This window comes from Leptopilina heterotoma, unplaced genomic scaffold (assembly GCF_015476425.1).
Source record: "Leptopilina heterotoma isolate Lh14 unplaced genomic scaffold, ASM1547642v1 Lhet_24, whole genome shotgun sequence".
Taxonomy (NCBI): Eukaryota; Metazoa; Arthropoda; class Insecta; order Hymenoptera; family Figitidae; genus Leptopilina; species Leptopilina heterotoma.
The window spans coordinates 3,832,038-3,849,317 of record NW_025110956.1 but is presented as its reverse complement, the minus strand read 5'-3'; the positions used below and the strand labels follow the sequence as shown (position 1 = coordinate 3,849,317).

The 17,280-nt window shown below is 29.2% G+C and overlaps 2 protein-coding genes across 5 annotated transcripts in view; both read right to left on the bottom strand.

The window, feature by feature from the left end:
• Positions 1-12,681, bottom strand: part of LOC122503017 (UDP-glycosyltransferase UGT5-like) — a 47,046-nt gene extending 34,365 nt beyond the window's left edge. For 2 of the 4 annotated variants that reach the window (XM_043613403.1, XM_043613404.1), the window contains exons 1-2: positions 12,320-12,681; positions 12,047-12,147 (exon numbers count right to left, since the gene is read on the bottom strand). The gene's annotated coding sequence lies outside the window, so the exon portion shown is untranslated. The remainder of the gene's footprint in view (positions 1-12,046; positions 12,148-12,319) is intronic. The other 2 variants (XM_043613405.1, XM_043613406.1) reach the window with 1 other exon arrangement.
• Positions 10,169-11,851, bottom strand: LOC122503003 (ankyrin-1-like). Its single transcript, XM_043613384.1, has 4 exons — positions 11,781-11,851; positions 11,476-11,711; positions 10,533-10,739; positions 10,169-10,416 (listed from the first exon to the last, which is right to left on the bottom strand). The coding sequence occupies exons 1-4, from the start codon at positions 11,849-11,851 to the stop codon at positions 10,169-10,171; spliced, it is 762 nt and encodes a 253-aa protein (XP_043469319.1).
• Positions 12,682-17,280: the final 4,599 nt, after the last annotated feature.

Here is a 17,280-nt window from a genome sequence, read left to right as displayed (position 1 = left end):
AAATACTTATTAGTTCATTAAGCTCTTTATATAAAGCACCTAAAAACTAAGGTTATTTTTCAATTTTGCAAATAATTAAGGTGGGCAAAAAAGCATGAAGATATTGTATGAATTTATCAATTTTAGCAATAGTTTAATCAAATAATTGTTATTTACAAATCACGTACACAAAGAACTTAATACTAGTATTTTAAAAATATTGTAGCTTCTTTAGCAAAATAATGTTTCTGCGAAGAAAGTTATATAAGTTTTCGGGTTGTCTGACATTAAAAATAGGTCTACATTCAGAAAACGAAATGTTTTCGAGGAAAATAAGTTTCTTGATTTTACTTTATTTGAGGAAAAAAGATGAGGGGGCACTTTTTGTACAATTAACCCCATAAGCCCTTTATGGAAAATAGAAAAATGTCGTTTGGAGACAAGTTTGCGGTGTAAACTTGCAAAAAGGTTGGATTAAAAAGTAAAAATTCAAATGAGCAGTAATTTTTTACGGCATATCTACAGCTGCACACTAATTTTTAATCATCTTTCCGAAATGAAGACTTACATGCTCTGTAGTACATATAATGTATCATAACGAAAAACATTTTGGAACTTTTTTGTAAACTTTCCTGGAAACTTTCGAACTTTGCATTGCAAACTTGATGAAAAATGTTGTGCTATCTGGTAATATTAAATATGATAATGTTGAGGTAATATTACATGGGGTACACATGGTAAAACATTGTATTTCAAAGTTTGAACTGAAATCTTTAATAAATTTCCAGTAAATTCTTGGTGCTGTGTAGATCTACACAAATTCCTTGCGGACTTCGCTTGCATTTTATGTAGAATTTCGTTATAATTTCGTATACAAATTACGAACAAAAGCTTTTGTTTTTAAATTTCGCGTGGAAATTAGACTGGTATGTATATTCTTACAAAATTAGTAAGAAATAACAGACATTATATAATAATCTAAACTTGAGTTGAAATTTAGTACAATCAATGTGGCTTTGTCCATTCATTAGTACATAATTATCAGCTTTGTATTATGAATAGGATTATTATTCACTTTATCTTTCCGTTTAAATTAAAGACATAAACACACACTTACGTGCTAAAATATGGTTAATCTTAATATGTCGTAATTAATTATTAATAGTAGTATTAATAAATTAATTTAATTTTCCTGAAAAACGGGGGAAATCATATTAAACTAGATTTAAAGTTTTCAATCTCCCAGGTACGAATTTAGGTTGGCCGACAGAGTTTGAAGGTTGGCCCAAGGTTGGCCTAACTTCGGCAAGCTAAGTTTTGGTTGACAAAGTTTGTCCAACTTTGACAAGTACCACACTGAGAAAACTGGATGGTCAAATTCAGAGGTTCAAAAAGTGTATGTTTCTTTTGCTTATGAAAAGAGTTGGATAGTCCTTCTAAAATGAATTTTAAATTGATAAAGGAAATCTGGTTGCATATTCTCTCCCATTATATCTGAGGGTTAAAAGCTGCGCAAAAAATGCAAACAATCTGATGCGCGTGAACATTATCAAGGTGAAGCACCATATGCCACTGATAATGAGATTAGGTTATTGAAAATGTTTATTCTATTTTCTTTGTCGTTTAATAGATGGGTTACTAAATAAAAAATATAAATCATTAATTAAAACAGTCCCCTCTTAATGTTTAAATAAATTTATTGATTCCTTAATAATTGATTAACATTAATATAATACACACAAAAAAAATATGGTAAATTTGACTACTTTTTTACTATTTCCTGTAGTTCCTATAGGCGCCCGTAACATTATTTAGTAAAATGAACTATGACAGAATAGTTAGTATAACTGTAAAATGTAGTAATAAATACCATTTTTACAGTAAATTTAACTACTAAAACAGTTATCTTAACTATTTGTTGTTAGTCATACTAACTGCTTCATTTAGTTGCAGTAACTAAATTTTCATAGTTCCTATAGGCGCCCGTAACAAATTATAGTTGTAACAACTGTAAAAAATAGTTAAATTAACTATTTAAAGTAGTAAAATGAATTTATTTATTTGTTTTTTATTATTATTGAGTTCCATTTTTTTATATTTTCTCTTACCTATTTTTGTTCATATATAATTTATATATTAAATTCTTATACACCTAACAGAGAAAAATCCCCAAACGCCGGGGATTGAACGCACGACCCTAAAACATTCGCAAACCGATAACCTAACCACCTAACCACGCTCGCTCGCTACGATGACTCACATTGTACCTGAGGACATTCTTCTTATATTCAGTCATAGTAACTACTCCGTTTAGTTGCAGTAACTAATTTTTTAAGCTCAAGGACTTAGTTGAAATGTAGCCAGCATATGATTTTAAATGACTCAACGATAGTGCAGTAGTTAAAAGTACTGTTGAAAATAGTTATTTTCAGAATTTCTGTAGTAAAATTATCCACTTTTTACTAGTTATAAAAAAATTAAACTTACTATTTTCATATAGTAAAAATAACATAAAAATTGTTACTTTTATGACTTTTGTAGTTATAAAAATAAATGTTTCTTACCACCATAGAGATAAATTATTAAAAGCTAGTAAGAATTGGTTCTTTTAACTACATTAAACACAAAAATAACAAATTCCAGCGGTTGTTTTTACTCTTTGGAACAGTAAATTTTAATTTATTTTGCAAATAACAAGAAATGGATATTTCTACTACAGAAATTCCGAAAATAACTATTTTTAACAGTACTTTTAACTACTGCACTATTGTTGAGTTATTCACAATCATAACGTGTAGTAGTAATTTTAACTACATAAAACCTACTATTCAATTTTAGTTCCACTGACTATGGAAGTTTAGTTGAAATGCTGCTGAATATGGTAGTTTTAACTATATTTTTTTAACTGCCCAATGGGAAGTAAACGATTGGTTCAATAATGGGCCATGCTTGGCGAACTCCGTTCCATTATTGGAACATTAATGGCAACCATCATTGGACCACCAATGGTTTAAACTTGGGATGATCACGCTACTGCCAATGATCGGTAGCCAAGCATCGGGCCAATATTAGTTGCCAAGGAATTGCCAAGGAAACAAAATCGATTTTCAAAAGCTTGATTTTTTATTGGCAGCCAACAAAAAACCAAGGTTTTGAAAATTGATTTTTTAAAATTATTAATTAAAATATATTTTTCAAAAATTTATTTAAAAAAAAAAATATTTTTCAAAAATATATATTTTTTTTTAAATTGATAGAACATATTAATTTAATTTGTCACCTCTGGTAAAACAAAGATGAAAGACTGATAAATTCCCTCACTTTATATCTTACAGTGGAGGGATAACTGTGAATGTCTTTGCGAGAGAGGAGCAGGTACTTATATAGAGCCAGTGAAACAGGTCACAAGCGAGAAGAAATCACTAGCATGCACTCTGGCGGCGCTTGTCGGAAGTGGCGCAACGTTGGTTGCCAAGCGCTGTGTCGATAATGCCACGATATGCATGCGCGCCAGAAAACAGTTCCGACAAGCGCCGCCAGAGTGCATGCTAGTGATTTCTTCTCGCTTGTGACCTGTTACACTGGCTCTATAAGTACCTGCTCCTCTCCCGCAAAGACATTCACAGTTATCCCTCCACTGTAAAATATAAAGTGAGGGAATTTATCAGTCTTTCATCTTTGTTTTACCAGAGGTGAAAAATTAAATTAATATGTTCTATCAATTTAAAAAAAAAATATATATTTTTGAAAAATATTTTTTTTTTTAAATAAATTTTTGAAAAATATATTTTAATTAATAATTTAAAAAAATCAATTTTCAAAACCTTGGTTTTTTGTTGGCTGCCAATAAAAAATCAAGCTTTTGAAAATCGATTTTGTTTCCTTGGCAATTCCTTGGCAACTAATATTGGCCCGATGCTTGGCTACCGATCATTGGCAGTAGCGTGATCATCCCAAGTTTAAACCATTGGTGGTCCAATGATGGTTGCCAATTGTTTTGCCAAGAAAAAACCATTGGGTACCAAGCATGGCCCATTATTGAACCAATCGTTAACATTGGCAACTTCCCGTTGGGTGCACATATGTGGATGTTTTTACCACTCACGTTTTTTCTCTGTAGAAAAAAATGATCTTTTCAACTGCATAAATAGTAAAAATAACTATTTTCAACAATTGATTTTACTATATGAAAACAGTAAATTTCTTTCTTTCTCTGCAACTAGTAATAAATAGTTGTTTTAACTACATAAATCATAAAAGTAACAACTTTCAGAGGTTGTATTTACTATATAAAAACAGTAAGTCTCATTTTGTTTGCAACTAACACAAAATAGTTATTTTTGCTACCACAATAGTAAAATTAACTATTTTTAACAATAGTTTTTACTACTACACTATAGTTGAGCCATTTACAAGCATCTGTTAGTTATTTCAACTACGTAAAGTAGTTATTTTAACTACATAAAACCAACTACTTCATTTTGGTTCCACTAACTGAGGAAGTGTAGTTAAAATGCTGCTGAATATGGTAGTTTTAACTACTTTTTTTCTAACTACACAAATGTGGTTGTTTTTACCATTCGCATTTTTTTCTGTGTAGTTGTTTATTTTTGTGACATTTAATAATTAAATGTCTGGGTTAGTGGAAAAAAAGGACACCTCGAATTTTGGTTGAAAAAGAGGACACCTCGCATTTTAGTTGAAGAAAAGGACACGTCGAAAATATTCATTTTACATCAATTTTCGTTTGGGGATACTATGTGTAATGTAATTGTTTTTTGAGTTTTTGTAATAGAAGATTTAAGAACATATTGTCTTCATAGTTTTTTGAACACAAAATCTCATAAATCAATTACAGTACCCATGTTATCGTCAAACAAAAATGCATTTTAAATGAATATTTTCAGGGTGTCCTTTTCTTCAACTAAAAAGCGAGGTGTCCTTTTTTCTTCATTTCTACTAACCCAGCATAATGTATTTAATTTATGGGTTAGGTTGCCATATTTATTCATTCCGCGCAGGATAAAGAAGGGATTTCTCAAGATGGTTAATTTGTCCTTCCGGCATAAACTCATTTTCCCTCCAAGAGAAATTACCATAGAGATATTATAAATAGAGTGGGGAAGGTATAGGCGGCAGCGTGTGGGGGAAGTGTCCTGCTATAAACAGAATGGGTTGGAGGGAGAAAGAAGATTTAACACCAGTATCTGTCCTTCAATGAGCTCCAGTGCAAGAGAGACACCTACTGGTGCTAAATCTTCTTTCTCTTTCTATCAAGCAGACGCATACATGCAAACCATCCCCACTCTATTTATATTATCTCTATGGAAATTACTCGATAACTGTAAATGGTGTATTTAAATATTTATTCCCTGTTCCACCAACTCATAGTTAAAGGTTCGATTATTATTTGTAATTTTAAAGTGTCTAACTTCAAGTATTCGGAGGAAATGATTCTAAACAGACTTTTTTTTAACTTAAACTCATGTTTGCAATAGCATAAACATTTAATTCACATTTTTACCTCACAACACGTGTTCATCAACCGCCATAGATTTATATAGTTTACCGAATCGCGTTTGACGCCATTTTTTTTTTTTGTTCACATTAACCAATTTCATGGAAACTTTTAATTCTTAACTCTTATTCTTCTAAGTGTTTGTTCTGACAGTTGGCAAAGCCTAAAGTCATTTAAGAAGAAGAAGAAGAAATAACATTACTTTCTCTATTATGATTGGTCAATTCTAACGAAAAGTGTACGTTTTCTAGATAGAATTTTGACTTTTTCCCTGATCCCTCTTTAAAAAATTGAAACAGCTAAAAATAAAATTTGTTACTGTACCAAACTTCTGTCTATTATTTTTAAAAATTACAATAAAATTCTTTAAAAATTCAATAAATTTTAATAGAATTTAGGAAATTAAAATTATTTTACAAACTTCCAATTATTTGTTTATAAAATTTCAATCATCTTCAATTTAATTAATAATAACAAAATTAAAATATTTTAAAAACTTAAATTTTTAGAATTTTAAATAAAATTTTTCGAGACTTTTATTTAAAAAAATTACCTAATTTAAATCATTTTAAAATTTACTAATTAATAAAAATTGTAATTGTAACTTTTTGTAGAAATCAATTCAATTATTTATAAATTATTAAATAAAAATTCTTTGAGACTTTGGTTTTTTTTAATTTCTAATGAAATTTTTTAACAAATTGGTAAACTAACCACGAGAAAACTGCACACTATTAGAAATTACAAATTTTAATGAAGAATTAAATTATTTTTAACTGTATATTATCCGGACAAGAAGTCAATTAAAAAATTCCAAAGTAAAAGAAATCCAAAAAAGTAAAAAAATAGTTACACTGAGAGAAATGGATAGTCAGATTTTGATGTTAAAAAGATGATGTTACACGATACTATCATTATGCTACTGCCAACCATCACAGATGCTAAAAAAAATATAGTTATGCTACCCCGTACTACCAAGATGTTACTCCTGATGATATTGATGGTAACGGTGACTATCTAGATAGCTGTCTGTATACGTAGCATTAAAGATGGTCACCCTAACCACAATTATGTTACCCACTACTATAAATTTCTCTCCGTGTACACTTTGGACTTATTTTTCGGATTTTTTGTCCTGATCAAAAAGTCCAATGAAAATGAGAAAATTTGATAATTTTTTTTATTTATTTCTCACTCTACAACTCAAAAAATAATTATCGAAATGACTTTAAAGACGGCTTATTTTACGCAAAATTTAATCAGCTTTCAAACCGTATTTAAGATTTTTTTGTATCTCCTTTTATTTACGAGATATGATTGAAAAAGTGATGGCATGTTTTTTCATAGAGTCGAATGTAATCGTCCTGATACTCACAGTCAACGAAATGAGCAACCCAAAAAAGGACAATTTCATTTAAGGCGATATATCATTAAAAATGTGAAGCCGTGTTTCGACCGATTGGTGCATTGAAATTCAACTGTGACGACTCGATTCTGGCTTCGCGGGGCTGCGAAAGGGAGAGAAAACAGGGACGAATTTATACTGGGGAATACTAAATAATGATGTTTCACGAGTAATATAAAGAAACTCAAAAGTTCATCGTTTCCCTGCATGAATTCGTCCCTGTTTTCTCTCTCATTCGCTGCCGCGCGAAGCCACAATCGAGTCGTCACAGTTGAATTTCAATGCACCAATCGGTCGAAACACGGCTTCACATTTTTAATGATATATCAAAGACGGATTAACCTTTTTTAAGGGGTTACACCACTTTGACCCGTTCAAAACATAAAGCTTTTTCAACCATTTTTATTGAAGAATAGAAATTTTTTTAGGAAAATTAAATTACAGTAGGGTATTGTACTACTCTTGAACTACAAAAAAATATATACAAATTTCTTTTTTTTAAATTGTCGGTTTGACAGATGATATGTTAAAGTGCTTTAAAAATGTATCGCCATAAGGTAGACACTATAACTCGGTCCAGAATTAAGCTAGACCAAAAAGTAAAAATGCTTTAGTTTCTGTAGCTCAAAATCTAGCAAAATACGTATCCGTTTTAAAACAAATTTATTTTTCACAAAATGGCATCGATTTGAAGGAAAAAGTCCGTATTTTTGCCTAAATTTCATTATTTAAAGTTGTCTAGAAAATTTAAATATTAATATTTCGAAAAATCCGTACGTATTTCGCTAGATAATTATATCACAAACAAAATAAAAAAGAACTAAGAGGATCGATTGAAATTTGTGGCATCCAAAGTGTCCACCGATTTTTAAAATACAGTTTTGAGAAAAACGCGTTTAAAGTTTTCATTACAATGTAAACGTTGGCGCGCGACCCTGCTTGAACAGTTCGAAAATTGTCTTTTTACTTGAGATATCGATATATAACTAATGACATATCATTTTGGTGACCATAAGGAGTATTTTAAGCAAAAAAATTTTTTTTCAATTTTTTGAAAATTTCAAAGTGGTGTAACCCCTTAATTTTCGAAGGCTTATTTTAAAGCTAAAATTCTAACAAAGATTATTGTGTTTTTAGAAAAATGTTATCTAAATTTTTGAAAAAGTTGAAGTCAAGAGACAAAAAGTAGAAAATTTGATAATTTTTTTTAATTCTTTCTCACTCTACAACTTAAAAAATAATTAACGAAATGACTTCAGAGATGGCTTATTTTACGCAGAATGTAATCAGCTTTCTAACCGTGTTTAAGTTTTTTTTGTACCTCCTTTTATTTCCGAGATATGATTGAAAAAGTGATGGTATGTTTTTTCATAGTGTAATGTGCAACCGTCCTGATACTCGTGGACGGTAGTGTACATAATTTTATTTTTTAAATTTACTTGTATATAGTTTTCTCGTATGCATTAGTCAGGAGAGGTTTTTTACAGTTTCCCTCTCCACTGTCGAGAAAACCCATAAAGGTTGTAACGATATCAATATGATAGTAAATAAGAGAATAAATAAGAGTGAGGGATATGGACGAATGAGAGTTGAGAATTATATGTGTGGATCCACAAACAAGTCAAAGGTGGAGATTGTCATAGAGAGTAAATTTGAATGTAATCGGCACTGACAATCACTTAATATCTTGACGTACAAATTAAAATTTAAATAAATAAAATAATAAATAAATTTAAATACAAATTTAAGTTGACTTAAATTGAAAATTGCTATTAATTAAATATAAATTTCGAATTAAAATAATAAGGACAACGCTTCGAAAGCGGAGGTACCGAAATAAATCTAGAAAGCCACACCATCAATTGGTAAGCTATATTTTGCAATTGGAAGTGTAATATAAATTATATCGAAACAATGTTATATTTGGAAATTGTGATTGAAATTGTTACAGTGTGGTTTTCTTTGCGTATCAAAAGTTGCAAGAACACGATTTTCCAATCCCCTCAAATCGTTTTCTTATGCTATCGAGTTAGTTACGAGCAATTGGATACTTAATTCCACCAGATGAAGTGTCGGTGAACGACTCCACGTTGGATTATTGTGTCATCCATATTGACAGTTAGTAAACCAATCAGGCTGCAATAAGTGAGTTTATGCAAAAATATATTAGAGATTTATTTGGAGAAATTAAATTGACAAAATTATAAATAAAAGTCAACATTAGTTAAAATTAAAATAATTGTATTGTGGACATTTGTATGTAGTGTGTGTAAAATTAAGTATGAATGGTTTTTAGAGATTAATTTTATGTAATATTTCGCGACGGACACACATATATATATATATATATATATATATATATATATTTTGATTAGTATTTTGATTAGTCATCATTTGTCAATAAAAATCGAAACGTAATTTAATGTTGAAAAATAATAATTATAATTGTGGATAAAATCTTCTTAACATTTGCAATAATAAAATATTAGACAATTTTTGACTTGTATTAAGGTACTCTCTCACCTCTACTGACTGTCTGCCTGCGCAGGCAGGCGCAAGAAGAGTAAGGGAGGAAAAACATTTAATTTGAATTTTCTGACTCTCTTACTCTTATGTGTTACCATGACGACCTGCAGGCAGGCAGTAGAGCTGTGCGAGCGCCTTTAGACGGGTGGTCCAGGCAAATGCGAGTATTCCTAATTTTCAAGTCGTTCTGTAGGCGCAAAAAAAAATTTAGTATTAAGTAATTTAAGAATGTTTTTTAAGGAAAAATTTCTACGGTACGACAATCGAATGGTGTTTACACACTAAAAAAAGTTTTACTTTTAGCCTATTTTTGAGGCTGAATTTAAGGTGCAAACAGAGTCAGACTTTTTTCCTGTGTAATAATGTCTCATCTCTTATGCACCTCGTAATTATATCAAAAGGCTTTACCAAAATATTGTAAAAATTTAATTCATCGACAACTTTTGTTTTCTGCATATTTATTATCTGTAGTCGACATTCATTTTGAAATTCTTGAATTTTTGTTACATCTTTTCTTGAATTAAAATATTCAAGTATTCTTTTGTCCCTGGGTATTCGCTAATAATTCAAGACGTCCAATTATCAACTTTAAAAGTGCATTATCTTTGCCTCTTAAAACACTGGAATATACGTTCATGACTATAAATAAATAACTCCAATTATATACAGCAGAACCAATTTCGGTTAGGAGTCATTTAAAATCGTAGTATTCGCTAATAATTTCAAGAATAATTAAATTATTACGTTGCACTAACAGCAAATCTAGAACACATGCAACTAATTCTTTCCTCAAATAATTCAGAATGCATGTGACAATTGCAGTACAAAATTCCCATTTTTTCCCTCACTATATTTATAATCTCTTTATTGTCACTGATCGAAGTTTGATCATTCTCGTCAGAAATTCTTAAATTAATGACTTTATCCAATAAAACATTTACAATGAGCATGTCCTCTTCCTTGAGATCTCCGGCAATTAATAACATCTCTGTTATTTTAAATATACTTTGAAACATCGAAGGTGTAATTGTTGATCGTGTTTTACATAGTACATGTTCTAGTGTTGGCCCCTCTCTCTCTCTCTCTTTTTAGGGGGCTTAGCACCAGAGGCTAAGAGAAATTTAATCATCTTAAAATGTTTCGCAGCTGCTGCAAAATCCAATGGTACAATGCATTCATCTCTTGTTTCTGAGTTAATTCTTGCACCATGCTTCAGAAGAATTTCAACTAAACGTGTATGTTCGAAGGTAGCTGCAGTATGGAGAGGAGTTATATTGTCACGAAAACAACTGTCGACTGAGCAACCTGCTTCTAGAAGAATTTTTAAAATTTCCTCATTACCGCTTTGGGAACGGTCATAAACTACGTAGCACGTCTAGGGGGAGGGGGGGTCAAGCAATTGTCTACCATAAGAGGAAAAAATGGCGCTAATACATGTAATTGCGTCCACGTGGGGGGAGGGGGGGGGTTAAAATTTCCAAAAAATTGGTCTACGTAGTTTATGGACGTTTCCTTTCAACGGCAATGTCAACAGCGAATCGTCCCAATCCACCAGCTAGACTTCAGTTCTACTTTGCGAAGGATTTCTTTCACATTTTCGACTTGACTCGCACGTACAGCGGAATGAAGTTCAGTTTCCTGGGAGCATAATGAGCCTCTTGTAAATGATGAATGAAGTAGAGTATTTTTTAAATTTGTAGTAACATTTTGTTTTAAATCGAAATCAAGTAGACATTTCAAGATATATACATGACAATCTGTTGTGCAGTAATATATGAGAGGATTTTTTGTATCTATTTTTGATATATTTTCAAGCAGATATTTCACAATGTCTAAATGACGATTATCTAATGCCAAACGTAAAGGTTTTGAACATTCATAATTTTTTTTAAATATATTCGATTGTCAAATATATTCGACATTAATAATTTGACTATTTCTAAATTTCCAAATTTAGCAGCAATGTCCATTGATTTCCAGAAGCATGGACAATTTGATTCATTCACATTGACACTTTTTTTAAAAAGACGTTTGGCAATTTTAATACTTTGCCTTGCAACCGCGACATTAAGGATCTTTATGCTGTCTTTACTTGGAATATCCAGACAGGTACCATTTTCCAAAAGAAATTCGGCTACTTCAATTTTATTTTCGTGTAAGGCAATGAATAAAGGTGTTCCTCCTCCGGAATCCTTGACATTAATTGTAGCACCTTTTTCTATCAGCAAATCAACAATGTGTAGGTGGCCTCGTGCAACATTCTTCTGCTCAATACATTGTCTTCTAAATCAATTTCACTTAGTAGAATACTAAAGCGATTTAAATCACCATTGTGAACGGCAAGAAAAATACGATTCATCACTGTTCTTTTCATTTTCACTGACATAACCAAAGTCACAATAATACCACTCTCTTCGGTACATTTTTCATTTACAAAAACTATCTTTCAGTCCCGTTTATACACACTTAGCAATGTTAAATTCTACATAAATCTTGCCGCAACTTTTTCATGATATATAAAAGATTTGAATTTTATCCATTAAAGTATAACTGCACTTGTATTCGTCAATTATAATTTGTACTTTAAAGTAAAAATAGAATCTATTCACAATACATACCCAATTGTCCTGCAATTGTTGATTTTCCAAAATATTGTCGCCTTCAAAATGTGCTACACAGAGGAATCACTTTTAAACGCTTGTAAAATTGTAAAGTAATTCTAAAACAAATTTGCAATAATCTGTATTACTTTTTAACATTATTTAAAATCTAGCAAAAATTAGAATAAATCTAGAATTTTTACATAAAATTCGTAGGTATGTTTCCACTTTACAATTATTTTCTATTTCAAATTAAATAAGTAATAAAATAAAAATAAAACAATAAAATACCTATTTAGATGAATTTACAAGTACGAACTTCTCTGCTTCTAATGTAAAGAATGATTTAAACATTTATAGTACAATTTTGAGGTTAGGAAGCATTTGAGGATTGCTTTTGACGTTTTTATAGTATAGCTGAAATACACTTGGAACTTATTTTAAAATAAAAAAATTATTATTACTTGATGCAATAAATATTTAAAAATAAGAAAAGTATTATTTTTTCTTTAAGAAATAAACATCTTTTTTTTTGTTGGTTACATGGCTTGTTGCATAGCAGGTAGCCAAGGAAATAAACATCTACATATCACACTAATTGACTATAGTGATTGTTGATTAAAAGGATTAAAAGGATAAAAAGCAAACATTTTTCAAAACAAACATAAAGGTGCTTAAAGGTGCAGGCACAACACAGCTCGTTTTCTCGAGACTTCCCTAAAGGCCTAAGCACAATAGGTTCGCGAAAGTCATTCGCGAACGCAAAGCATGAGTTAGAAAAGGACAGAGATATATTTGTGTCCTTGTCTATCTCATGCGTCTCTTTCGCGAACGACTTTCACGAACCTATTGTGCGTTGGACTTAAAGGCCTTTCTCCAATAGAATCCCAAAAGTCTGCGTTGAATAAGGGTGCGATCACATGTGAGCAAATACGTCGACCAAAAGCAGAAAATGATGAGTGCAAAAGAGATAGGTAGGTATTGTTGTTCTTTTCATCAGGCACACTGTAAAAAAATCTGGTGTAAAATAACACGAAACTTGTAATTTCACACATCAAAATTATAGGTTGTACGTAGTAAATTTATTTCGTTCCAAAAGTAGTTTTACTATTTTTAATAATTTTACATTATACGACTATGTAATTTAATAGTTTTGTGTAAATTTACTACGTCCGACGTAGGAAAATTTGATCACTATGTCCGACGTGGTATTTTTACATTGCGTGTATTTCTACACTTTGACGTAATATTACGTCGCACGATCTGTACAATTACATGGCGAATGTAATTTTCTTATTCCTTTAAGATTTTCAAAAAATTTTCAAGTTTTTATAAATAACTCTAAAAAAGTGTATATAATGTACATTTATAGAAAGTATATGCTAATTTATAAGTAAATAATAATATAACAAAAAGTTTTGGGCTATATTTCATAAATACAAAAAGTTACGACTGAAAATATTATTTCAAAAAATATTTGCAGGTTATGTAGATTACAGTCGGCGTGTAAAAATACCACGTCGGACATAGTGACCAAACTTTCCAACGTCGGACATAGTAAATTTACAGCAGATTTTTTTACAGTGCAGGCATGAGGCAGCCAAGCTGTGACAGAAGTGTGGATTCCCCATGAGGTTCATATTGGAAACGCACTTTAATTGTGCAATTCTGCTGATGTACGTTCCCATTCCTGCTAGAGTGTAAATATAAATTATTTTGGCCTGTGTGGCATTGGGGTGCTACCCTCTGTACCAAAAACATAAGTTCGAATGCTCCTCATTATGCCGAATTTACAATTTAGAAATGACCAGATACGCGAATCCTCAATAACCTAAATTGTATATTGAATGAAATTCAAAAGTAGGGAATAATCATTTGATATATTCTGCATATGGAGAATATTATTTTAAACTAATTCTTTTTTTCCACAATTTGAAATTATTGCAATTTTTATTTTTGGAATTTCCACTTTACCTACATTTTAATAGATCGAAACGTAAAATATCAGAATTGACATTTAATTGAAATATGATGGAGAATAAATATATATTCACTGAATAAAAAGATTAAATAATTATTAAATGTTTGAATTTAATAAAAACATATTGTTCAAAAGTTACAGTGCGAATTGTACAGAATATATATTAATAAGAAATATAATTTGGCAGAATGTCGATTCGATCGATTTTATATTTGCAAGAAATTCAATTTGACAGAATATCAATTTATAAGAAACACGTTTTCGTAGAACTTTAACTTGTCAGAATTGTAATTTTGTAGAATATTAACTTAGATAAATATACTAGATGCGGCGAGGCGTTAGTTTAGGCACATGAATCCAGGGTGGCGTTAGTGTAGATCATGTGCCCACATGTGCCCTTCGTGTGCCTCTTATAATCGGACCAATCGGATTACTTCGTCAATCTTCGGTCTATTAAAGGCGGAAATGTTTGAAAATACTAACAAAGCGATCATTTCTCATTCAAATTTAAGATTAAAATTGTATACAATTTATAAAAAAAATTGTTGTTTTTCTTAACTATATATAATTAATTATAGTAAATTAAATTCTTTTATTTCGTTGTATATTTAAATGTGTGAATCCGGGAAAAAATAATGTTTTCGTGATCGCGTTCTCATCGTTCTCATTTAAAAAGAAATAAGAAAAGAATATTTTCAGTCAGGGTTTTTTGGTAAATATAGAGAAACGGTTTGATATCACGGTCTCATTTTGAGAGGATAAAATTTTGCGAGAAAATTATTTTATTAACGATCTCACTTTTGCCAAAAATCCAACTTTTGTTATTTTGTTTTTCAATATTTATTTCAAAAATTACTTGCAAATTCCGAGAATATTCTTTATCATCATGAATTCCCCTAATTATCATGATAAATCGGAACTAAGTATCTCTAATTATTTAGGAGTGAGATATGAAACGCGGGAAAACACTTTTTGGGGGCGATTTTTCCAAACAAATGTTTTTAAACATTTCTCAATCAACAATTTTCAAAAGAAAAATTTTACATTTTACATTGATTTAATTGATCGGTCAATTAATCGGTTATTTGAATCAAATACATTTTTTTCAGTGTAAAATTTTTTCAGACAGAAAATATTTGTTTAAAAATTTAAAAATTTTTGCATTATAGAAATTTTATTATCGTTTATTATAAAGTATTCCTCATTTTTCAAACTTTATGTATTTTTTTAGCCTTTCCTATTCTATTAAACAAAATTTTTAAATTAAAATTCAGAAATCTAAATGATTTCCTCTTCAGGAAGTCTATCCAAAAAAATATACAAAATTAAAATAATAATAAAAATTATATACATGATTAAAATAAAAATAATTTAACAATAAATAAATAAAATAAAAATTAATGGATAATTATCTTACCAAAAAAAAAATATAATTAAAATAGATGAAGACTTAAATTTTTATGCCCTGACGATGGAGTAGAGTCTCGAGTAAAAGAAAATTATAAAAAAATTAATATTCATCAAATAAATTTAAAAATAATTGAAAAAAATTGTTTAAATTTAAAATTGTGAAAAATAATAATCAATAATAAATTTAGTAAAAAGTTAATAACAAATTAAAAATTAATTAATAAAAAAAATTAAAATTTATGAAACATTAAAAATACAATTATGAAAATATTAATAATAAATAAAAATAATAAATAGCACATGCAAAATAAATAATAAAATACCATAAATAAATAAATAAATAACGGTTCACAATACAATAATTCATAATAAAATAAATTAATAAAATAAAAATATGTAATTTCTCAAATTAAGTAAAAATATAGCTACGTATTTCAAACTGCAACGTCAAATTTAAAACTGAGCTCCAAACTCTATCGAGTCATTACATTATAATGAACATTATAATTATCTATTGATTTTTATTTTATTTATTTTTAAATTATTTTTATTATTATTATTTATTTTTTTGCCTAGGGAATTTTGGGAAATCTGCCTACAGATACCTTGGATTCTACACTCCAAGGTTATGTGGGGTTATTTAACTAATTAAAAAAATTAATTAATAATTAATTTAATAATTAAATAAATTATTTTAATAATACATTTAATAACTAAATTAATTAATTTAATTAATAATTAAAAAATTTTGTTTCAATTAAAAAACTAATTAATAACTTTTTATTATATAAAGGAAATTAATTACAATTAATAATCAAAATATTTTATTTTATTTATAAGAAAGTTAATTAAAAATAATAATTAGGTTTTTTTATTTTCAATTAAAAGTTCTTTATTTTTAAAAATTTTATTTTAAAAAATTGATTTATTAGTTTTTATTGAAAAACACGTTGTTTTCAAAAAAAAAAGTAGTGATATTGGCGAGAAATGAAATTCTAGCCTTTCACGACTCAAAAAACGCGATTTCCAAGCGGTATCCTTGGAAACGGCGAAAAGTTGAAGAGGGCAGCACTAACATACACTGAAAATTTAGTATGCTATATATATCGGTAGTCCCCACCATCGACCCTCGCCGCATCTAGTATATTTATCTAAGATATTAATATTGGCAAATCTAATTTTGGTAGAAATCTGCTTTATCAGAATGATCACATGTTCGAATCCTCAAAAGTTAGAATTCCATTTTTACCGAAAATGGATTCCACATAAATATTTGGCGCAAATTTTAAAATCGACCAATCAGAAATCAGAATTTTAAAATTTGCGCCAAATATTTATGTGGAATCCATTTTCGGTAAAAATGGAATTCTAACTTTTGAGGATTCGAACATGTGATCATTCTGATAAAGCAGATTTCTACCAAAATTAGATTTGCCAATATTAATATTCTACAAAATTACAATTCTGACAAGTTAAAGTTCTACGAAAACGTGTTTCTTATAAATTGATATTCTGTCAAATTGAATTTCTTGCAAATATAAAATCGATCGAATCGACATTCTGCCAAATTATATTTCTTATTAATATATATTCTGTACAATTCGCACTGTAACTTTTGAACAATATGTTTTTATTAAATTCAAACATTTAATAATTATTTAATCTTTTTATTCAGTGAATATATATTTATTCTCCATCATATTTCAATTAAATGTCAATTCTGATATTTTACATTTCGATCTATTAAAATGTAGGTAAAGTGGAAATTCCAAAAATAAAAATTGCAATAATTTCAAATTGTGGAAAAAAAGAATTAGTTTAAAATAATATTCTCCATATGCAGAATATATCAAATGATTAT

Coding starts and splice junctions, on each gene's coding strand:
- LOC122503003 (XM_043613384.1), bottom strand. CDS start 11,851: ATGTACCGAAGAGAGTGGTATTATTGTGACTTTGGTTATGTCAGTGAA. Junction 11,712..11,780: donor GAAAAGAACAGTGATGAATC/GTATTTTTCTTG, acceptor AAATTGATTTAG/AAGACAATGTATTGAGCAGA. Junction 10,417..10,532: donor TAAATTTCTCTTAGCCTCTG/GTGCTAAGCCCC, acceptor TTAAAATAACAG/AGATGTTATTAATTGCCGGA.